At 37.4% G+C, this 24,365-nt stretch overlaps 1 protein-coding gene across 1 annotated transcript in view; it reads left to right on the top strand.

Moving 5' to 3' along the window:
* SERPINB11 (serpin family B member 11) overlaps positions 1–21,938 on the top strand; it is a 37,217-nt gene extending 15,279 nt beyond the window's left edge. Inside the window, exons 3-9 of the mRNA XM_001365751.5 lie at positions 2,460–2,644; positions 4,104–4,163; positions 7,246–7,374; positions 9,468–9,585; positions 15,037–15,179; positions 17,331–17,486; positions 20,814–21,938. Of these exons, the coding sequence (XP_001365788.2) occupies positions 2,477–2,644; positions 4,104–4,163; positions 7,246–7,374; positions 9,468–9,585; positions 15,037–15,179; positions 17,331–17,486; positions 20,814–21,215 (1,176 nt within the window). The 5' untranslated portion in view covers positions 2,460–2,476 and the 3' untranslated portion in view covers positions 21,216–21,938. The remainder of the gene's footprint in view (positions 1–2,459; positions 2,645–4,103; positions 4,164–7,245; positions 7,375–9,467; positions 9,586–15,036; positions 15,180–17,330; positions 17,487–20,813) is intronic.
* Positions 21,939–24,365: the final 2,427 nt, after the last annotated feature.

The raw sequence follows: 24,365 nt of genomic DNA, 5'->3' as shown, positions 1-24,365 counted from the left end.
AGAGTTTTAGAGTTAAAAGCAAGGGAAGAAGGGAACCAGTCAATGGATGTGAACAAGGAATTCTCAAAAGAAAAATTGGAAACTACTAATAAACTGAGGAATGCAAACCAAACAATACAACTTTGAGGCTTTACTTCAGAAGCAGAAAATTGGCAAAGATGACAAAAGATGGTATTGGAGGGATTGTGGAAGAATAGGGACACTAATGCATTGTCTGTAGGGAATTAATGTATCCAATCTGTGAAAGCAATTTGGAATTATGCAAAAAAAAATGGCTACATGCATACTGTTTGACTTAGAGACTCTGCTAGTGGGCACATGCTTTTTAAAAGAAAGTCTCTATATATGTCAAAGTATTTGAAGTGACACTTTTGTGGCAACAAAAAACTGGAGACAAAGTAAATGCTCACTGATTAGGGAATGACCATACAAATTGTATATACGTGAATGTAATGGATATTCTTTGTGCTGTAAGAAATCATCAGTATAATGAATAAAAAGAAGTAAAAACTTACATGAACTAATGCAAAATAAACAAAGCCAATAAAATGGCATATATAATTATCACAATAATGTAAATGAAGAGAACAATAGCCATAAAACAACTGAAATTGAATGCTACAAAACTACCAAAAACAAATATGGCCCCCAAAGAAGAGATATGAGAAAACACTTTCCCTGACTTCTTTGCAGAAGTGGGTGGGGAAAAATTAAAGGATATAAAATATTATTGTATTGCAAGTTTTTTGACATATTTATGGTTTTCCTGATTTTGTCCTTTTTATATTCTTTTTATTTGGTGAAAAATGAATCTTTTTATAAGGATTGAATTTCTGCAAGGAAAAAAGGTGCTAGAAGAATGGAAGTGGGGGAGATTTAAGTGATGTAAAAATGAGATACAATAAAATTTTATTTAAAAACTGGAGAACTTTGAACCTCCAAACTATTTTACTGGGCAAATATTCATTGGCTGGGAATAAATAACCACAATGACAGAAATGGATATCTGATCAATGTACTGGTTGAATTAGAGTGTGATCTCTTACAGAGGGCAGTTTAATTCTCAACTTTGAAGTTTAGTCAAAAGAAAGACCTCAGAACTTGGTGGACAGAGAGAAAAGTTGTTACTTGGGAGGTAAAAAGCCTTTAGAGCCAGGTTAGAGAAGTGGAAATTAGAGGAGCTTCTCCAAGTCCCAAGCTAAGGGTTGCTGCCTCTGTACTATGAAAGAATGCAACTCTACATTGTCAAGGAATAACCTCAGTTTAGGAGAGGAGAGGAGTGATCCAGCCCCAAATTAGAGTGGCATAGCTTTGGAGCAGAGCCATTTGTCCAACAGATTCTATGTCCATCAGTGAATTATCTGCAGATAGGCCCCAATAAAAAGACAGCACAATGAGATGTGTTTCAGAGTTGTGAGTTTTATTGGCCACGTGTATTCCCTAAACACATGCTTCATTACTATGGTATTTTAAATTTATGACCGCTCTTCTTATAGATGTGTATGTTGGACACAGAGTATGCTTCATGTTTATGGTTGGGTGTATTCTAAATATTGTTCTTGTTTGGCCTTTTGAATGTTTTTCTTAGGAGTTAATTGAGTCATCGGACTGATTTGTTAGTGGGAAGCTTATGGGTAGGGTCATAGTAACTAGGATATTGTAGCCACCCATGGTTACTTCTAGAACTCTGAGAATTGTAGATCCAGTGTGCTAGTGTTAGTGAAAATTGAGGGAGTGAGTTGTGAATGTGCTGGTAAATGTTTAACCAGCTTTCTGAGGAAAAATGTGTTCATGGCACACAAGTTTAATGAATATTATTAACATTTTATTAATTTTTTATTAAGTCTAAATAACCCACAAAATAATAAGTGTTTATGTATAGAATTTGCCAATTTTGGAGGTGTAAATGCTTCTGAAAATTTAACAATTCACTCTCATGAGTTGGGTAAAAGTTGGCCCCAGTATACTTCTAGAGTAAGGAGAGAGATCGACAGACAGGTAGATACAGAGAGACCGAGAGAGAGGAGAGGGGAGAAGAGAGTTGGAGAAGGAGATGGGGAAAGAAGGAAGGAGGGAGGTGCCCCATTGCATATGTATATTGTTCTCTCCATTTAGTTATAAACAACATGAGGGTAGGAACTATTTTACTTTTGTCTTAATGTCCCCAGAACCTAGCATTATCCTTACTACAAAGTAGGAGTTTAATAAATCTTTTTCTTTTCTGATTGGATGATTGATCGATACAAGCATATTTGGAATCATCTTGTCTCAGGACCTAAAACTGGTGTGAAATGAACTCATAGCATCATCATGTTCTTTTGTAGCAAAGTCAATGGTGGGCTATTGGCCATGTGTAATGAAATGTTCAACATGGCCCTATTCAATCTGGAGCACTAACCTCCTGATGGATGTCTAGGTTACTAAATGATATCCTGAAGTTATTTTTCTTCTCTTCTTAGACAACTCTGAGTTTACAATGAACTCTCTCAGTACAGCTAATGTTGAATTCTGCTTGGACGTTTTTAAAGAACTGAGTAGCAACCACGTTGGGGAGAATGTCTTCTTTTCCCCTGTGAGTTTGCTCTATGCCCTGAGTATGCTTTTTCTGGGTGCCCGAGGCAACAGTGCAGCACAGATGGGAAAGGTATGTATGGTTTTTGGCAAGTATTTCCCCACGAACCTTCAAGGAATCCCTCTGTGACAACATGTTTCATGGATCGCTATACTGTGATGCACTAAGTACCATAAATTAACTCATGCCTCTTGAATAAGAGGAAGGTTGCTTTCAGGAGAATATAGCTTAATAGAATTGGTCTAAAGGAGGACTTGGGAATATCCCACTCTAGTAGCTACTGTCAAACAGGGCAAGGTTGACTTTTTTTTTTTACCTTCTATCTTGGAGTCAATACTGGGTATTGGCTCCAAGGCAGAAGAGTGGTAAGGGCTAGGCAATGGGGGTCAAGTGACTTGCCCAGGGTCACACAGGTGGGAAGTGTCTGAGGCCAGATTTGAACCTAGGACCTCCCATCTCTAGGCCTGGCTTTCAATCCACTAAGTTATTTAGCTGCCCCTAGGTCGACTTTTGAACTATAGATGTCTGCTTAACTTCAGTATAACTTTATTGCTCTCCCTTGGAACAATATCACATAAGTACAGTGTTCTTAGGATGCTTTGTTGTAATTTTCTGGGTATTTCTCATTACTGAAACTAATTCTTCTTTTATGACATTCAGGGTTGTGTATCTGGGTATGGGGTGGAAATGAGATGGGGTGGGGATATAAGGAATAGTCACCATCAGTAAACAAACTCATCTATTAGTTGATGCATGAATAACTTTGTAGTAAGGGTTGTCAATAAATAAATAAATAAAATAGCCATTATTCCTATCTGGGGCACATGCATTATGATTATCATAATATAATCATAATATGCTACATATGCATATATTTATATGTGGATATATTTTAACAGAAACGTCTCACTTCCTTTACCAAATATTGCATTGATCAGCAGCACCAGTAAAAAGAAAATCTTATCAATAAATCAATTAATCAACGAGGACTGATTTACTAATATTATACGCCAGACTCTGGGCTGGGCTTTGGGAATACAGAGACAAAAATGAAGCAGTCTCTGTGATCAATGAATATAGCTTTCATAAAAATGGTCTCCCATCTACTTCTCAATAATAGATGGGGAGCAGTTGGCTTCAATTTCACTATTACTTGATATTCCCCATTATTACCCTTTTCTGTGACCTTTGCCCAATAAACTAGATGCTGGACAAAGAATGCATCTGATAGGATCCTTGATCTTTAGGGTATTCCAAGGCTCCCATCCACTTTAGGCATGCACATGCTTTTTTTTGTTCTTTTTTCTTCCCCACTCCATGACTCTGCATACGTTTGGATTGTTCCTTGCTTAGAATCAGGGTGTTATGACAAAAGACACCATGTAACACCCATGTAATTGTGGACAGATAACTATGGCCCAATACCTACTGCTGTCTAAAACTTGAGCATATCAAAAACAGTGGCAGAGATGCTTATAATGGATATCCTTTCTTAATTTCCCCTGAAATGGATTTCTTTTTCTCTTCTTAGGTGCTACACTTTAGTTATGTGGAAGGATCATCACATCCAGGACTTGAGAACTCTTCTAAGGTAGGAAAATCACTATCCCAAAAGCAAGTCTGTCCTAATATGCCAGGATGAAGAGATATTAATTACGCAGAATTAGGATTAGCAGCCTTACTCATTCTGCTCACCAATTAGCTTGATGAAGACTATTGCAATAGTCTAGGTAGAAGTGAGGAAGGCCTGAACTAGAGTGGTGGCCTTGTCAAGAGAAAGAAGAGTTCATACATAAAAGACACCGTGGACGTACAGTTAATAGGTCTTGGCAACTTATTACGTATAGAAAGGGATGAGGAGAGAAGAAATCCAAGGTGCCCCTAAGACTACACAGATGGGTGACTAGGAACATGGCAGTGCCCTATTCAATAGAAACGGGGAGATTTGGAGGATAGGCACTAATTAGTTCTGTCTTGAATGTGTTGAGTTTGAAATGTCAGTGGGACATCCAGGTGAAAATGACCACCAACGACTGCTATTCAGTAGTAATTCTGAGTTTGGATATACAGATTTGGGAGTTATGAGTATAGAAGTAACCATCGAACCTCTTGAAGCTGATACAGTAGGTTATTAAGGAAGAGACTTTATATAGAGAGAAGAGAAGTTTCAGGATAGGATGTTCTATAAAACCCATTCAAAGTGAGGAAGATAGATGGTCATCCAGTAAAGGGAGCTGAGGAGCAGAATGGGGAAAAGCAGACTCATGAGGGAGGAGAGAATATCGAGAATAAGGGGTTGATAATGTCAAAAACAATCCAGAGGTTAAAAAAGGATGAAAACAGAAAAAAAGGCAATTGAATTTAGCAGTTAAGAGATGCTAATTTTGAGGCAGATTAGTGGCTCAAGGAATAGAGAGCCAGACCTAGAGATGAGAGGTCCTGGGTTTAAATCTGGCCCCAGACGCTTCCACTCTGTGTGACCCTGGGCAAGTCACTTAACCCCCATTGCCTAGCCTTTGTCACTCTTCTGCCTGGGAACCAATACTTAGTATTGATTACAAGATGGAAGGTAAGAGGTTTTTTGTTTTTTTTTTAAAGAGAGAAACTACTTTTACAGTGTACAAAATGCATATGCATTATCTCATTTGATGCATCAAATAAGCCTTTCAGGGAGGTGCTATAACTTTTTCTATTTTAGGTCTGAAGAACTAAGGATCACAGACTTAGTCATACATTTCTGAGACAGGATTCTAATTGAAGTCTTGAGTCCAAGTCCAGTGCTCTTTGTTTACCTCCTCCCTGCCATCACTAATATCTTTGGGGAGAGAAGTTTTCATGATTGGTCAGGTCAGAAGTCAAATAGCAAAGGACTAAGAAATAAAAGGTCAATGAGGAAGTATTAGCAGCTGTATAAATGCAGTTTATCTGCAAAAGGAAGGCTAGATATAGGAAAATAATTTAAGATGATTATGAGTTTGACTGGAAGACTTTTAAGGATGGGGAAAATGAATGAATGAAAAAGAACTTATTAAGAAGTTACTATGCTAAGTGTGGGTGAAACAAATGCAAGATTAAAAAAAAAGATCTTTGCTATCCTCAAGAAATTTATACTTTTAAGTTGGGAAGACAACACAGATAGAAGAGACCAGTTGCAGGAAGCAACTAGGTCGCACAGTGGTTAGAGCACTGGGCCTGGAGTCAAGAAAAACCCAAGTTTTAATATGGCCTCAGACATTAGCTATTTGACCCTACGTAAGGCATTTAGCTTCTGCTTGCCTTAGTCCATTGGAGAAGGAAATGTCAAACCACTCCAGGAACTTAAGGGCGACTAGGTGACACATTGGATAGAGCACTGGGCTTAGAATAAGGAAGGTTCATCTTCCTGAGTCCAAATCTAGCTTCAGACAATTACTAGCTATGTTACCCTAGGCAAGTCACTTAACCCTGTTTGCCTCAGTTTCCTCATCCATAAAATTATCTGGAGAAGGGAAATGATAAGCCACTCCAGTGTCTCTGCTAAGAAAACCCTAAATGGTATCAGGAAGAGTTGAAAAAAACCTGAAACAAATGAAACAGCCTTGAGGTAGATGGCAAGGACCAGGAGTTCTTAGGATTCTTGTGTGTGAGTGTGTGTGTGTGTGTGTGTGTGTGTGTGTGTGTGTGTGTGTGTATGTATTTGTCTGGAACTTTCCATGACAGGGAAAGAAGGAGTGAGCATGAAGGTGTTCATCCAGGAGAAGAAAAAGAGAAGAAAGAATTTGCAGGACAATATGATGTTGTCTGCAGCAAGAAAGGCAATCCTGTATGGTACTAGCTCTGACTAGAGGTCTCCACCAATGGTGTCTGGGGCAAACTTCAGGAGGGGAGGAATCTAGACATGTTGGTAAGCAATGAAGAGAGTGTCAGATTAGAAGACACTGAAGAGGAAAGAAAGTAAATGTGAATGATCATAAAGGTAACTTGTGGAGGCGGTGAAAGAGGATGGGATCAAGGGTATATAAAGGCTATACAAGGAGTGGCAGCTAAATGAATCAGTAGATAGAGAGCCAGTCTTGGAGACTGGAGGTCCTGGTTTTATATCTGACCTCAGATACTTCCTGGCTGCATGACCCTAGGCAAGTCACTTACCTTCCATTGCCCTTGCCACTTTTCTACCTGAGAACCAATACACAGTATTGATTCTAAGAAGGAAGGAAAGGGGTTAAAAAGACAAAGAAGGGTATATGTACTGTGGTTAACCTTGACAGCTTCACAAAGACATGAATACAGGCTTATCTAGAGTGTCATGGAAGGAAGACAAGATCTATCCTTTTTTTTTTAAAGTTCGGTTCACTTGAAATTTATAATGTTTAATTAAATGAATACAAACCTAGTATTGGTTTTCAAGGATGTGGAGAAAAATGAGGGAATTATAGCAGGTAAGTGAAATGTGAAATGATTTGCCAGGAACAAAATTAGAAAAAAGCTGAATTGTAATTCTGAGTTGTCTGAGTGCCTCAGTTTTGGAAAATCATATTTTTTGTTTTTAAATGTACTCTCTTTTTCTCAATCCTTCAATATCCTGAGTGTTTGAAATAAACCAACACGGCTTTGTTTCTGTCTTGCTAAGCACTCTCCAGTGGCTAAGGATCAAACAACTTAACCACACCATTCTTTGTTTAATGTCGCTTCAGTGTGGTCTAACTGGAGGGATACATTTAGAGCTGCCAGCACTATTCTCTCAGATCAGCCGGTCGGACAGTAATTCCACACTTGGCATCGCCAACAAGCTCTATGGAACCAGGAATATCAAATTCCACCCAGTAAGTACATCAAGAATGGCTGTATTCAAGTCAGACAGTATTCTTGGAATCCTCTATCAGAACCACTGGGCATTTTTATCATCATTGATTTCTGTTGACTAAATTATGGAACGGTATTTAATATTTTCTTCAGATTAAAGCAAATTCTGTATTAAAAATCACCTAACAATTCAGTTCTGGACAAACCACATAATGTTGTTCCTGTTAGGTCCACCAGTTGAAAATTAGATTTGCACTGACTGTAGACAGGTGATTGTGGAGTCTGAAAGACCTGGGTTTAGCTCCTGCCTGTTACATATTCTGATTGTGTAACTCTGAGAAAGTCACTTTGCTCTCAGTGCCACTGGCAACTGTCTAAGATATAAATTGCAGAATAGTTTCCAATCTGTAGAGGGGATTTCATCACTGAGAGTTCTCTATGCTGATGAAATCCTCTCCAAAAAGATAAACATAATGATGACTAATAAGTGAAATTAGAAAAAGAAAGTATGAAATGTCTAACTCCCCCAAAGTAGAGACAGAACACCGCATCTGTTTCCCCCCTTTAAAAGTCATTTCTTTTGGAATAGAGAATATTATTGTCTTGAGTAACAGTGAAAAGAGCACTGCACCAGGGGCCAGTAAGATCTTAGTCCTGGAAGATTGGCTATGCATGATCTTGGCCATGTTTCTCCTCTGGCTTGCAGCAAATGCTTTGTAGGAAGCTAGCAAGAGTCAAGCATATAACATTTATTATTTTTTCCCCAAGTTTTGGAAAACTTTAATTAATTAATTTAGAATATTTTCCCATGGTTACAAGATTTATGTTCTTTCCCACCCCTTCCCCAAACCTCCTCCCATAGCGTTTTACATGTCATTGATCAAGACCTATTTCCATATTATTGATATTTGTAATAAAATGATTGTTTAGAGTCTACATCCCAAATCATATCCCCATCAACCCACAAACATATAACATTTGGAATTGGAAGGGAGCTCGTTTAGATAAGTCTTCTTGTAAGGAAAATAACAATAGTAGCTAACATTGATGTAGCACTTCAAAGCTTGCAAAGAGCTTTTCATATATGTATTTCCTTTGATCCTCATAACTATGTGAAGTAGGTGCCATTTTCCCCATTTTACAGAGGAGTAAACTGAGATTGAGAGGGCTTTAGTGAATGCTATATTTTAAAATGGGCTTTCCCAATAATATTATATTTTTTCCCTGTTACATATAAAAACAAATTCTGATATTTGTTTTCTAAAATTTTGAGTTCTAAATCCTCTCCCCCACTTTCCCCTTGTCCTCCCTGAGATAGTAAACAATGTGATATAGGTTATACTTGTGTGATCATAAAATGGGTTTTTACTGTGTGTTGGCTATGTAACTTGGCTCTTGCCACCCTGATTTTTAGCCCAGAACAATCTGAATGGACATAAGACAGACCCTAGAGGCAAGTTGCTATTTCCACAAACCCTGTTTTCCCATCTGGGAAAATCCATTGGTGTGTATTTGGGAATGCACTGTAAGAGACAAGGGGCTGCGAATCTTTGCCTCCCTTTAATCTGTCCCCAAAGCTTGCCTACCCAGTGGATTCTGCTCAGTAGTTTAGAAATCAGTGGCTTTAACCCACTGAAAATTGCAACTGTTTTGAGTAATAGGGAGGCAGCATAGTTTTGTGGAAAGTTCACTGACCCAGGACTTGGGGATACTGGGTGCCAGGGCCACCAGCTCCAATCAAAGAAATCTCTCAGCCTCCCTGGGCCAGAGTCTCCCATCTGCAAAATGGGATTAATTATACTTATGATACCTAGCCCACAAGAGTAAGAAAGCATTTTATGACCCTCATGTAGGGGAATATGTGGGTGTATGTGCTGTTTTGCCCATGTAGATGAAGTGTGTCCACGTGGGTTGGTCTAGATGTTATTCCCAAGGAGGTAACAAAAGATATCTCTAGAGTCTCTTGCCTGCCCCCCCCCCCCTTTCTCCAAGGAAGACTCACACTTAAAATACTGGTTCTGTATGAGCTGTGGCAGTTTTTTTTTTAAGGGGCTTACTGTGCTGTGCCAGTGGCTGTCTTATGATTTTTGTCAATTTGTTCTTTAAATTACAGCAATATTTAACTTGTTCTGAAGAGCTCTACCAATCTAAGCTGCAGACTGTAGATTTTGAGCATGCTCCAGAAGAAACCAGAAAAACGATTAATGCTTGGGTTGAAAGTAAAACAAATGGTAAGGTCAAATCATGTTCCAACTATAGTGCCTGCCAAGTTTCTGTCTACATTGTCAGGAATGTGGGGAAGTTTCCTTCCCGAAAGAGGTACTGAAGAGGAGAGAGGTCAGCACCCTGGTAACTCCCGACAAGGAGAATGCAGGACAAACAGAACTGTGTTAGATACTGAAAGGGTATTTCCCAATGGCCATCACCAAGGACTGCTTTATAGCACTAAGAGTTGTAGGATGCAGACCTCTCTGCTTATAACTTTTGAAATTTATCTGAAATACCTGCTTTCCTGATGTTTCTAGAAAAATATAGTAGAAAGACCACTGGAGTAATAGTCAAGGGATAGAATTCCCCCACTTCAGATTTGGAAGGGACCTCATAGACCATCTAGTCCAATTCACAACCAGACAAGAATTCATTTCATAAAATCCTGGAGTGTTGGTCATGCAGCTTAGAATTTGACAAGACTTCTAATCCTAACTATGTTAACTGTGATCTTGAATAAGTAAGTTACTTAATCTACATGGCCTCAATTTCCCCTCCTGTAAAATGAAGGAATTAGATGACATCATCTCTTAGACTTCATCCAGTTATGCTTTCTGTTCACATTTTCTTTTAAACTGAGCACAGGAAGTTCTAGGATCCAGTGATCTAAAGAGAAAATAATTAACTCATTCTAGGGATAGATGTATGCTACTTGTGTAGTTAAGTCATTTCAGTCATGTTCGCCTCTTTGTGACCCCACTTGGAATTTACTTGGCAAATATACTGGATGGATTTGCCAATTCTAGAGATAGATGTATGCTACTTGTGTGGTTAAGTCATTTCAGTCATGTTCGCCCCTTTGTGACCCCACTTGGAATTTACTTGGCAAAGATACTGGAAGGATTTGCCATTCTCTAATTCATTTTGCAAATGAGAAAACTAAGACAGACAGTGTTCAGTGACTTGCCCAGGGTCACACAGTGTCTGAAGCTAGATTTGAAGTGTGGGGCTCCCCAAATGAATTATGTGGAATCTAGAAGACCACATAGTCTAAAAAACCTTACTTAGTCTCTTCATCTATAAACTGAGAGGGCTGTTTTAGATGTTAGATGTCCCTGAAGTTCCTTTCTAACTTTAAACCTACAAGTCAATAATTTCATGAACCATCATCGTTCCAGAGCTACATATAAAATTGCATAACATCTAAGTCATGATGAGTTCGGTTATAATATTTAACTATGAGTATGGCATTTGCTACTATTTACACAAATTACTACAAGCGTCTGTTGCAGCAGATGGAAGCAGGTCTTAAATGAAAATGGGGTCTGCTCCCAAAGACCTTGGGAATGGGAATAATACCATTCCCATTACCAAGACACAGGTCAGGATCTTGCAATATTATTGTATCTCTCTAGTCATATTACTCTATTTAAACTCATGCAGGGTCAGTGATTTTTCAAGTTTGGGAACTCTAGGTATGGGGACTCCTCTTTCACTAATATAGAGTGGAATATCTTTATGAATTAAGAGATAAACCCTAGGAAGTAGTTTGAAGGACATAGATGTTAAATGACTTGTTTAAGGATAAAATTAGTAATGTGTCAGAGGAAGAATTTGAATCTAGATCTTCCTCATTCCAAGTCCAGTACTTTGACTGCTATGCCATACTATTTCTTCACATTATTTCTATGAGATTTATGTATATATATGTATAATATATATCCTCCAAATATGTATTTAAAACATCCCTACTTCTAAATAACTCCTGCTTAGCATATGTATGTCTCTTGCAGGTCTCAAGTTTTATAATTTTTTGTTAAGTTACAAATGTCCAAAATCTTGACACAAGTTTGCCATCAACAATATGTTTGGAAATGAACCAAAGAATAATATGATTAAGAAGCTTGGCTATACTTCAACCCACCCTCCCTAATCTCAAGAAGGCACTAGCTATAAATCTTTACTAGATGAAGGAAGGTCATCTTTTTACATTTGCCTCCTATTATTGTTCTCCTTCTATTCAATACTGTATTATCTTTTCCTTTCCTTTTCCTTTATACTTTCTCTCCCACTGCTCCTTCTTTTGGAGAATTGGACTGAATATTTGTTTAGAATTAAGTTAGAGCATGGAATTTTACAAAATTTAAAGATAAACGATTAATATGTATTCTTCTCTAAACCCTAAAAGAAAAAATACTATGTTTTTTTTTTTTAAACCTTATAGGGGTCTAGGTGGGAGATCATGACCTCTCATTAGACTCATTCTCTGAAAGGTGAGGTAATATGGTGGAATGATGAGGTGACTAGATTCAAAGTCAGAGGTTCTGGGATTGAGTTCAGTCTCTGCAAATTTCTATCTGATATTTCCCTTCTCTAGGCCTCAGTTTCCTCATTTCTAGAGTGAATCGGTTATATTAAATCCTTAAAGTCCCTTCTAACTCTAAATGTATGAGCCTAGGAGCTTGTACCTGGGTGTTCTGGGGTTGTTCTTATATCTTAAACTATTATACCAAATGACTCATGGATTTTAGGGACTTAACTGCTATTCCCTTCTTTTTCTTCTTTTACCTTTCTTAGGAATTCATGCCCTAGGATTGCTCTTATGGCTTAGACTATACTTTCTGTACCTAAGAACACATCTGTCTATTGTTTTCTTTTCTTTTTGCCCAAAGGTCACATAGCTAGGAAGTATCTGAGACCAGATTTGAAGCCTGGTCCTCCCAACTCCCAGCCTGGCACTCTGACCACTGAACCACCTAGTTGCCCTTTGTGCCTTGTTTTCTAAAGCAAACTCTTTGTAGGTCTTTATGAATTCTCTTTCTGCCCACATTGAGGTCTCTTCTCCTGATTATTTAATCAGCATGTGACTCTTAATAACAGAGTTAAATTTCCCTTTCCTTTGTTTGGAGTTCTAGGTAATAAGAATGAAAGATTCTGGGGGTGGGGGATATAATAGATGGCTTTATAATTCAAGGGAGGGAGAATAGGTACATGGAATAGTAGATGGAGTGCTAGACTTGGAGTAAGAAAGACCTGAGTTTAAATTTAGCAACACTGGACAAAACACTTAGCCTCTACCTCATTTTCCTTAATTGCAAATGAGTATCATAATATACCTACATCTCACAGTTATTTTGAGGATCAAATATTTGTTAAATGTTTGGCACAGTCTCTGGCCCACAGTAGATAATTAAATGCTTGTCCTTCCCCAATAAGTAAGGAGAATTAAGTTCATTAAATATAAAAGTTTCAATCAGTATGGATGAATATCAAACTGTAAAATGAATGAATGAAGAAATTAAAAAGTATTATCAAGTGTTTACTATATGCCCAACACTATGCTAAGGGCTAGGGATACATATTGGAAAGCAAAACAGTGCCTGTTCCCTGAAGTTCACATTCCAATACAAGAGAACACATATGGGATGTTGCAGGGTAGACTGCAAGGTCTCATAATCCTTAGAGTAGAATGGTAAATCGAAGGATAATGCATCTTCATTCATGTCATTTTTATCCATAAGAGAAATCTTCATTTCTGAGATGGAACCATTTTTATAGTGCCAAGGTTTTTGGCGATGAGAACTTTTTCCTTTTGGATCTTCAGGAACTGGGGCTTCCCTGGAGGCAGGAGCAGTAGTAACTATAGAGGAAAGTTGCCAGGTCACATCTCTGCAAAGCTGGTGTTGCTGGATGATTTCTGCAGGAGCTGGGCTGGGAGTCTTGAGAGCATCGCTATACCTGGGGCTTTTAGGATTACTGGCCAATTGGTGGCAGCAAGTGATTAGTGTTGGTGGTGGGATGCCAGGCACCTCTTCCTTAGAAGTTGCTCCCCCCACATAAAGGATTTGGGGACCAAGTTGAAAACAAGGCAGCTGGTATAGAAGTAGGTGTTGCTATTCCTGGGGCTCTTCAACTTGGGTCCATTGATGGCAGTTGATCAATGGTGGATGTTGTTTAAGGTAAAGATGTCAGGATCTTTTCCATAAAGCTTTGACCCTACATAAATAAAATCAAATGGACATTGAGATATCTTTAGCATCAACTAATTTTTATGGAAGCAGGTACTATGTCTTCCTCTTTGTGTCTCTGAACAATACCTAGCACTCTACTGGATATGAATAGGAAGCATAATACATTTTTATTGATTTTTGGATGGATTTAAGAATATTCACCTAGAAATGATGAATATTATTATTATTATTAAACAGCTAGTATATATAACTGAGGATTTCAAAGCACTTTATATATCTCATTTGATTTTCACAAGAACCATGTGATACTTATGCTTTTAGTACTCTCATTTTATAGATGAAGAAAATGAATCTGACAGGTAAGACAACTTGCCTATCAGCACAAAATTATTCAGTCTCTGGGGCAGAATTTGAACTCAGGTCTTCTAGACTCTAGATCCAGTGCTTTCTGCACCATACCACTTAATTATGGGATCACTTGGCTTTACTAATAAAATTCTTCCTGTTTGGCCTTTGTTACAACTTTAGGTGCTTAGTAAGATGTTTCTCACTGGGACTTTGGTTACTATTTAGTAAAAAATTGCTATAAATACCTTATATATACATATTACACACATATATATATATATACATATATTTTATATACCAAATATGGCTGTGCCTTACTTTATGTAATACCTGTTTGCAGAATTGTGCAGAAATTGAATTTTTGTAAATTGACCCATTTTAAATCCATTAAAACCCTTGTTATTCTAATGAATCTTCTTGCAAATTTCATTTGCAATGTGGATAGCTACTTTCTAGTTCATCTTTTTTCTTTTCTTTTTTTCTCTAGAAGTTTTATTTAAATCTTTACCTTCTGTCTTTGAATCAATACTAAGTACTGGTTCGAAGGCAGAAGAACACTTAGGGTTAGGCAATGGGGGTCAAGTGACTTGCTATGAAGTGTCTGAGGCTAAAAATGAACCCAGGACTTCCCATCTCTGGGCCTTGCTCTTAATCCACTGAGCCACCTAGCTGCCCCCTTCTCTAACAAGTTTGCTTAAAATGTGGGCACATTTTATATCAGTCATGCTAGTATTAGACAATGTGAAAATTAGAACTTCAAACTAATAAACATGAAAAGAATGTCAGAGAGAGTTATTGGAAACATTTCCAAACAAGTGGTATTATTGTATGAGAAGTCATTGCCCATAAATAACCATAGCAATTATTTCATCGAAGCAGAAAGATACCAGCTCCTCCCAGAAGCTCTTCTGTTCTGACTAGGAACAATGAGGCTCTTTTAATTTTTGGAATGGATTCTAATTTGATGGGAAAAACCAAGGTGAAGTGATAGATGAATGTACAAGGAAAAAAAAACTTTGGCACTTCAGTCTGATTATCAATGTGAAAAGTAAGATATAATTCTCTTGTATAAGATCCACTCTCCCAAACCTCATTGTGCAATCAGCAAAAGCAAACAGTGCCATTTTCTTGTTTTGCTTTCCTCTATTTTACAAGGAAAAGTCAAGAACCTGTTTAGTAAAGGAACAATTGACACTTCTTCCATCATGGTCCTGGTGAATGCTATCTACTTTAAAGGACAGTGGCAGAGTAAATTTCAGGAAGAGCAGACGATTCAAATGCCCTTTAAGCTAAGAGAGGTAGGTACCTCCTTTTTATGTTCTTTAGTATTTATTTGGAGAATACAGCTATCCTATGTGTACAATCTAGAAAGGGTTCAAGCAAAACTTGGTCTGTGTTCAGATAGGCTCATTTATGTGACAAATTATTTCTGATATCCTTGAAATTTTCATTATTTTCCCTAAAAGTTGCTCATTGTTGAGAGTTTCTCCTTCTCTTCTCTTCCTTTTCTCACACCACCCAGATGCTTTTGACATCTTTCATCCTAAATATTTATCTTATATGAATAAGTGGTCTTCCTCCTTGCCAATGTAAACCCTTTTTTTGTGAACAAATGATTCCATTCTGTTCTATCTTCTCAAGAAAATTGCTCCCTCTATTATCCCCAATTTGTCACTTATCTTCAATCTTTCCCTATTTACTGGTTGCTTCCCTACTGCCTATAAATGCGCTCACATCTCCCCCATAAAATGCTCATTTTGGTCCATCCATCCCTACTAGGTATCATACCACATCTCTTTTTTGTTTTGAAGCTAAATTCCTTGAGAAAGCCACTTATGACAGGTACCTCTATTTCCTTTCTTCTCTTTCTTCATAAACTTATAGTCACTTTTCCAAACTCATTCATTCAATGTAAACTACTTTCTCCAAAGTTACTAATAATCTTTTTCAGTCTTCATCCTTCTTGAATTCTCTGTAACCTTTGACATAACTGATCTCCCTTTTCTCCTTCTCTCTAAATTTTTGCTATTTTCAATTAGTTGATACTATTCTTTCCTAGTTCTCCTACCTATCTGACTGCTACTTTTCAGCCACGGAAACTTTTTTTTATCCAAGTCATGACCACTAATCATAAGTATTTTCTAGGGCTCTCTCATGAGGCCTCCTCTCTTTCCCTCTATAGTCTTTCAGTTGGTGATCTCATCAGCTCACATAGATTCAATTATCAACTCCTCTGGTGATTCTTAAATCTAATGATATAACCCTACCTTCTCTGCATCAGTTTTGCATCTCCAAAAATCTATTGGATGTATTGAGCTGGATGGCCCATAGACATTTTAAACTCAATATGTCCCAAGCTGAATCCATCATTATCTTTTCTCCTAAACCCTCACCCTTTCCAAATTTCCTTGGGTGACCTAGGTGTCACCATCAGCTCCTCACTCTTTCTCACTCCCCTATCCTATTGATTACAAAGACCTATTGATTTTACCTTTGTAGATTTCTCACAGGCACTTTATCTTCTCTTCTGACACTACCACAACTGTGGGAAGTCCTGTATCACCTCATAAGTGGACAGTTGACATTGCCAGCTGCTTGGTCTCTCCAACACAAGATTCTTCTCACTCCTGTTCAACCTCCACAGAGGAGTTAAAATGACTTTTCTAGAGAATGGCTATGGCCATATCTTTCTCCTCCTCCAAAAACTCTAGTGCTTCCTTATCACTCACAGGATCAAATATAGAATCTTCTGCTTATTGCTTAAGGTCCTTTATAATCTGGCTCTTCCTTACTTTTCTAGTCCATTTATACTATATATTCCCCCATGTACTCTGGAGAGGATTTGGCCAAGAAACTCAATACTTTCCAGTACATCACTTGTGTCACCTATGTTATCACTTATTTTTGCTAGGTGACCAGCCTACCTCTTTTATGATCAAACATTTTCTGGATTATGTGTTTTAGAGTATATAATTTCTTCTGTACAAGTCTTCACTAAGAATACACTGCCAGATAAGTGGAGTCAGGAAGCATTTATTAAGCAGCTACTATGTGCCAGGTACTGTGCTAAGTACTGGATTATAAACTCTTTATGTTCACTATGCAATCTTTCCACTTTTCCTTAGATTACCTACAGTTTTGATTTATAGTGCTGTAGCATCATTGGAAGAATGTAAATAGTTTTGCATCACAGAGCAGCTTGGAATTGTTAAAAGCACTGGATAATTTCTAAGTGCACTTTGATCTGTTTTATACCACATATTTAATCTCTGTCCATCTGCAGTATTGTCCATCTAAGATGTTGGGTATAGACTATTTCAATGTCTAGAAAGTATATATGGCGGCCATAGACTGCACCAACATGAAGATATGTGGGCTTTTTCCTATGCATGTTTATGTTTCATATGCCACAGAATATTTTATGCTCTTCTTTTTCCTACCTCCAATAGGGTCGGAGTGTACCTGTGCAGATGATGCATCAGATAGGAACATTTAAAGTGGCTCTCATAAAGGAACCTCAGATGCAAGTCCTTGAACTCCCATATGCTAGTGGAAACCTAAGCATGATTGTACTTCTTCCAAAAGACACAGATCAAATAGAACAGGTAAAGCTATTGCAATCTATTCATAAGCATGTGTACTACATGTGATTCATTCACACCACATATATGTATATATACATAGACAAATATTCATACTATATACTGATCATTGATATATTATTCATTCAGGAAGAATTTGCTGGGAACTTTTTCATGCATAGCCATGGATTCTATGGAGAGTCCAGGAGCATCTACTTAGGGAAAGTAAAGTACATTTAAATGAAACACCTGAAGAACAATAAAAAAGTGTTTCATACACCACAGAATATATATGCCATGTAGGCAAGTAAAGTTGTACGGTGCAGTGTAAAGCATACTGGATTAAAAAACTGGGATTCTATGTTCAAGTTCTGCTACTAAATAGTTATGTGATATTTGACAAGTTATGGATCCTCTCTGGGCCTTGCTTTTTTTTTTTTAAATTCGTGACTTGAATAAACTGAATGTAACAAGCATTTCCATTACTAATATTTAATAAGGAACTCTATTAGTTATAGAGGATACATAACTAGAGCAAACATAGATTCTAAAAAAAAAGTTTACAGTTAATGGAGGTGGGAAGACAAATGACATATATACATAAAAAACCATGACACAAAGACCTAAGTAACATGGAGAGGTCTGAGGAAAATGTTATGAGAAATCCCTGTCCTCTCTGGCCAAGGGTGGATTGTGTCAGGGGAACCTTTGAGAAGAAGGTTAAAACTGATTGGCCCCAGAAGAAACTGAGAAATACAACTGAGGGGGGTGAGGAGGAATGGAAGGGAAAGTGGAATAAAATAGTGTTACTCTAAATGATCTGTAGGGTGTCATTGCAGTAACCATTTATGGGCTTGATCCTACCATTCGGCAGCACAGAAGCTGATCTGCTTTGTTTTCTTGATTTCTGCAAGATTGTTGTTCCTCCTTTGTCAGACTGATGGCCCCTTGCAAATAGATGTTCATTTATTGGCACCAGACTTATAGGGAGACTGTAACAAATAAAAGATGATCTAGAGGCTCAGCACCAGATTTATAAGCATTTATTAATAAAAAGAGAGAGTAGATGATAGAGAAGAGCTATTTTAGCCTAACTAGAACTGTTACTCCATTTTGATGGCTGGCTTCAATGGCTGCTTGTCAAAGATCCCGAGATCAAAGAACCAGAGAAGAAACAGCACAGAGAGGAAACCCCCTCCAGTCCTGTGTTAGGGACAGGCATGGCAGCTCAGAGAGATAAGAGAGCATTTGACACATTACTCTGTGATACCTATGCCTCATTGTTGGGATTTTACTTCATTCAATACCCCTCTCTGGTTCTTTGGGAGACCAGAATGTTAAGTCTCCTCACTCTTGGTTCTCTAGGAGATTAACATGTCAGGTTTCCCCAGTGAATCATTCCATATGTGGAGTTTATACATTTAGAATTTTCACACTAGGGGTAAAAAAAACAGAAAAGATATTGTACATTTCATAGAGGGGAGTTATAAAAATTTTGGGAATAAAAGAGAAAGAGAAATGACTGCTAGGTGTATTGACAAAAAAGTGGATTAGGTGTACTCTATTTGGCATAAGAATTTACAATCAGGATTAATGGTGGGCTCAACCCCACCTCAGTTCAATTCATTATATCCAAAAATTCACTCCAAATCTCTTGGTCTGATATTTGATTCATGCGAGCATTCTTATAGCATCTTCTCCAGAAGATCTGCTTTCCTGGTCCAGGATGTTGATGATTTTCTTTTTCCCTAAAATTATGTTAAAAAATCTTAAACTTTGGACTTTTAGGATAACTGTACAGCACTTACTTGGCTTTAATCCATTTGCAGCTCAGAACTTTTGACCTTAAAATATACCAGTCACAACCTACCCAGTAGTAAGGACTATTGACATATGCCCCGATCCCTGGCATGTGCCTATGTTGAAGGAACATAAAGTTATAGTCTAAGCACTATAATGTAGAATTAATCTGAGAAAGATTTTTGCTAGAGGAAATTTGTCCTTTGTAAGGAAATATGAACTTTATTTTTAAAATAAAAAATCATTACTGAGTATTAGTTCTAAGATGGAAGAGTGGTAAGGGTAAGGCAGTTGGATTTAAGTGATTTGTCCATGGTCACACAGCTAGGAATTTCCTGAGGCCAGGTTTGAACTCAGGTCCTCCAAATGCCAGGCCTGTTTCTCTGTTCACTGAGCCATGTAGTTGCCCCAGAAATATGAATTTTAACAGAATGTAGGTTAGAATCACCATAGGAAGCTGTTATAGCTATAGCCAATAGCTAAAATGTTTTCACTGTTATGTGGGAGTTAGGTAATGCTGTTTTAGGGCAGTGCTGGTGCACATTTTCAAGATTACATGCCCAAACTGTACTTTCAAGCTCCCTGTGAGCCCCCATTTACTCCATTACTCCAGACAGCGGAGGGAGGAAGTGCTTGCATTTGGCTCCTGGATGGAGGGATGGGGAATGTGAAAAATGTCCTCAGGTGCTGTGGAGAGAGGGAATGGAGCAGTCCCCTCCAGCAAGACTGGGTACCCATGCCTCATGTTTGCCAACAAAGTTTTAGGGTCATCACTGCAGAAAGCAAAAAGAAAGGACAGTTCCATGAGACACTAATTGGATGTAATTTTATATATTATATGCTTAAATAATGCCCTAAGGTAACTTTCATGAAACTGGACAGAGAAGAATATTAATTAGGAGTATAGAACAGAAGAAGTGAAGTGGTAGATAAAATCATGGGACTGAATGAAATCTCTTAGTTAATGCATAAAAAGGTAAAATAGTAGAAAGTCTAGAAAATCAGTAATAAATTGTTATTGTTTGTCCTTCATTTCAAGGAGGAAGAAGGCAGGAAAAAGAAGAGTCAGAGAAGAAGATAGAATAAGAGATAAGAAAAATAGTATATAATATTCAGGAGAGTACAGAAACCAAGGGAGAAGAGAATTTCAAGGGAGAAAAGGGTGATCAGCTATTTTAAATAGGGGAGAGATTAGTAGGATCTGAACTTTGATGAGATCAGGAAAGTAGTCATTAGCATTCTTAGGGGAAACAATTTTCATATATTGGGTCATTATATTAATCAAAGTGCAAGGAGGTAAGGAACTGGAAGTGACAAGTATGGAATACACAGTTGAGAAGTTGATCTATAAAATGCAAAGAATAATTATGATCTTAATAGCAATGCAAGGGGCATGTTCAAGTGAAAACTTTTTTAAAAATTCGGTAAACTTGAACACATTCTGAAGCCAAATGAAAAGGGACCAGACTCATACAGAGCACCATAAAAATCTTATTTTTTTGCAAAATCCCATGCCAGTTTTAAATCTGTGGTTGTTTGTTTGTTTTTTAGATTGAGAAACAGCTGAACTTGAAGACATTCAAACAGTGGACCAATTCTTTGATGACAGAGAGGGAAGTTGATGTTCACTTTCCTCGATTCAAACTTGGAATGAAATATGAGTTAAATTCTCTGTTAAAAGCCCTAGGGATAACAGATATTTTTGATCATTTAAAAGCTGATCTTTCTGGACTCTCTCCAAGTAGAGAGTTATATTTATCAAAAGTCATCCATGAATCCTTTGTAGATGTTAATGAAGAGGGCACAGAGGCATCTGCTGCAACTGGTGATATTGTTGTGGTAAAGAGGCTTCCTATTCGGGACCGGTTCATAGCTGATCACCCGTTCCTTTTCTTCATAAAGCACATTAATACCAACACAATTCTTTTCTGTGGCAGGTTCTCCTCTCCATAAACAAGGGGGTAGTGGTGGTGTCAGGGTTAGATGCATCTGAAAAGGCACAAGAGTAATTAATATGCTTCTACCACATTGGGAGAGTATCACAAGATTACAAAGGAACATTGGTGTATAAATTTTTTCATTCTTCCTTTATCTCATTCCTTCCTTGACAAGCTCCAATGATGACATGTCAAAGTGATAAAGACAATTAAAGAATTAGTTTTTCCCAGCTGGACTTCTTCATGATCTGGAGAACAAATCAAAATAAGCATAAACCACATTTCCCACAGAGAACCATGAAAACTCAACTCTGCTCCAGACAAAAAAATTCATTAAGTACCTACAATATTCCAGATATTGTGCTTGGTGCTGGGGCTAGAATGGTGGAATAGCTTACAACAATGCAAGCCAACAGGGAGTTTGAATTTTAGAAGTCTCCTTTTGAACTTAACATTCATGTATAAAGAATTATTGTTATTTTGTTGAAAAACATCATGCTGGTTATTAATCAACAAAAAAGAATTATTTCAACTCCTTTGATAATTTTTTAGATCCTGGATGAATTAAATATAAAAGGCAACTTTGAAAACTTTAATTTGTATGTTTTCTTGTGATAATTGAAAACATAGCATTGGTTGAAGGAAACTCATTGCTTAGGAGAGAAGTTGAGTGGTTTGTTTATTTGTATTTCTCCTACCTGGAAAGAGTAAATAAAGAGCAAGTTATGTATTCTCAGTACCTGGAGGAAGAATGGCTCTTGCTTTGATGATAGTAGAACTGAAATATTCAATTTCCAGAAGCCTCTAAAAGACACCAGAGCTGGTTTGTTTTTCTTTTTTCTTTGCTTTGGTCAAGTTGGAGCCATGTGAAAGAGAAAAAGGCATAGGGATAGGACTACTAAAAAGAGAGCCTAATTAAATTAGGCATATACATACATACATACATACATATATACATACACAGACTAAAAAAAAAACCAGAAAGAATCACAGACAAGACGAATTTGAAAGTTATGTGTTGAATTTATGATGCATTTAAAAATAAAAGCAAGGATTTACATAATAGACATCCATAGTTTCATATACAATCCTGTTTTTCTATTTTACTGCATTCATAGAAATGCCCATTCTCTTTGCTTTTGATTTATTTAGAATTAAGAAGAAAAGAGGGTAAAAAGAAAAAAGATTCCCGAACTCAGCCAGATTAAGAGATGTCTCCTTCTCTTCATCTTAGCTTAACCAGAGAGAATAGAGAGACAATCCACTTTCTTCTTTCACCTCAACCCTTGGATGTTGCCAGGTAGAAAGTATTATAATTGCTACTGGTTTAAGGTTATCTCAAAATATACTAGAGAACTGAGATAGTTCAAATCAGTATATTCTTATTTCTAATAATTAGATGTATCCCTCTGGGCTTACTTACTAAACCTTTAATCACTGGCAGAATGAATCTGTAGAGGGTGGCTGCTACTATTTACAGGGATCCAAAGGCAACTCTGTGAGGGGCCAGTCTCCTATTCTCCTAGTACTAGATCACAAGCCCCCACTAGTGCATTACTCCTTGAAAATCAACCAGCACTAAGTTCTTTAGTAAAGGCATTTATTGTAAGGGCACAGTAAGAAGAGCAGTTATGTAAAATTTTAAAATCAACTAGTAAATTTCTAGCTTCCCTTATAGAAATCAGTTATTCTTGCAAACTAATCAGAAGATGATATATTTTAATATTTTTAGCAAATATGTTCAAAAGCCCTTCTAACTATTCATTTGAAAGACTTTTAAGTAGATTAGAAAATTCTGTATTGTAGTTTTTTAAGTGTACAGAAATGACAGTTTTTACACACATTCTTTACACTGTAAACTTTATAGCAACCCAAAGAGGAAAAAGTCAAAATGCAAGGAAGAGAGTGATCAACAGTACTAAATGATGCGGAGAAGTCAAGAAGGATTAGGATGGAGAAAAGACCAGCAGATTTGTCAAGTAGGAGAATACCAAGAGCTTCTGAGAGGAGAGAGTGGTTTCATATGAGTGAAGAATCAAGGATAACTATGAATCTGAGAACATGGGACACTAGAATGTTTTTGGTGCTTGGGTGAGGTTATATAATTATCAACTTTAGAGGCTGTTTCCTCTCTGCCATGGAAGCCAGAAGAAGTGGGAGGGAGTAGAGAGGGGTTTGATGAGCTTTAATGGATGAAGAGGGTAGTAGAGTAGAGCTGGAAATAAGCCCATGATGTTGTATCCTATTATGTAAATGGAGGAATGTGACCCCTTTTTTAAACTTCGTTGAAAAGTCATATACCACTTGGGGTTAGACCTCAGGTCCCCAGGTGATTGTGGCCACAACTTTGGAAACCACTGATACAGAATAGTATCTGGATTCATTATTTTATGAGTCCAGATTTGTCCCAAAAATTTTAGGTTAAATTAGCTGATAATAAAGGAGGAAAAATTATAGCCTATAAAATTCAACTTTTCCAAATGGCCTCAGGAACCTAAAAGTCTTACATCATGCTTTTTCCCTAATAGTTCTAATATTGAGCTCTTGTACAATCTTCAGCATTTCCGGAGAGATACTATCATATTCCCCTGTGACTCATATGCAATCATAATTTTCCTGACAGCATCCACACCAAAACTTTTCATGGACAGGGAGGCTTGGAATTCCATGAGTCAACAATGAGTGATAGCATCACTGGGAATCATGATTCCCAGAGGCAATGGCAAATATCCAATGAAACTTTATTGCTCTTCAGGGAGGAGGTTTCACATGAGAGATGACTGTTTAAGGTGAGACTACAGATGAAATATGCTGGAAATTTTAATGACACTTTATACCTGATAGTAAGATAAACTCATCTTTTGGGTAGTTGTCTAGTAAGGAATCTAAGTCCCAAGGACTGAGGTTTTGCTCATCCCTTTATGCCCCCAAAGAAATTCTCTCTGTAGTTGGGCTCTTTTTTCACTTATTTTCTTTTGGGGGGCATTTTTAGACCCATATCCTTTATCAAAGAAAGAATAGGATGACAGAGTTTATTTAAGGGGTTTCATGGAAACCAAGTGACAGGAGCATTAAAGCTCAGAATAGCCGAGTTTGGTGAAAAATCCTAAGCACCATGAAATGGTGGCTAAGAAAATTATATTAGGGGGAATAAAAAGATCAAATA

The sequence above is a fragment of the Monodelphis domestica genome, chromosome 3, assembly GCF_027887165.1.
Source record: "Monodelphis domestica isolate mMonDom1 chromosome 3, mMonDom1.pri, whole genome shotgun sequence".
Lineage (NCBI taxonomy): Eukaryota > Metazoa > Chordata > Mammalia > Didelphimorphia > Didelphidae > Monodelphis > Monodelphis domestica.
The sequence above is the reverse complement of the archived record's forward strand: the minus strand, read 5'-3'. Positions and strand labels throughout refer to the sequence as shown.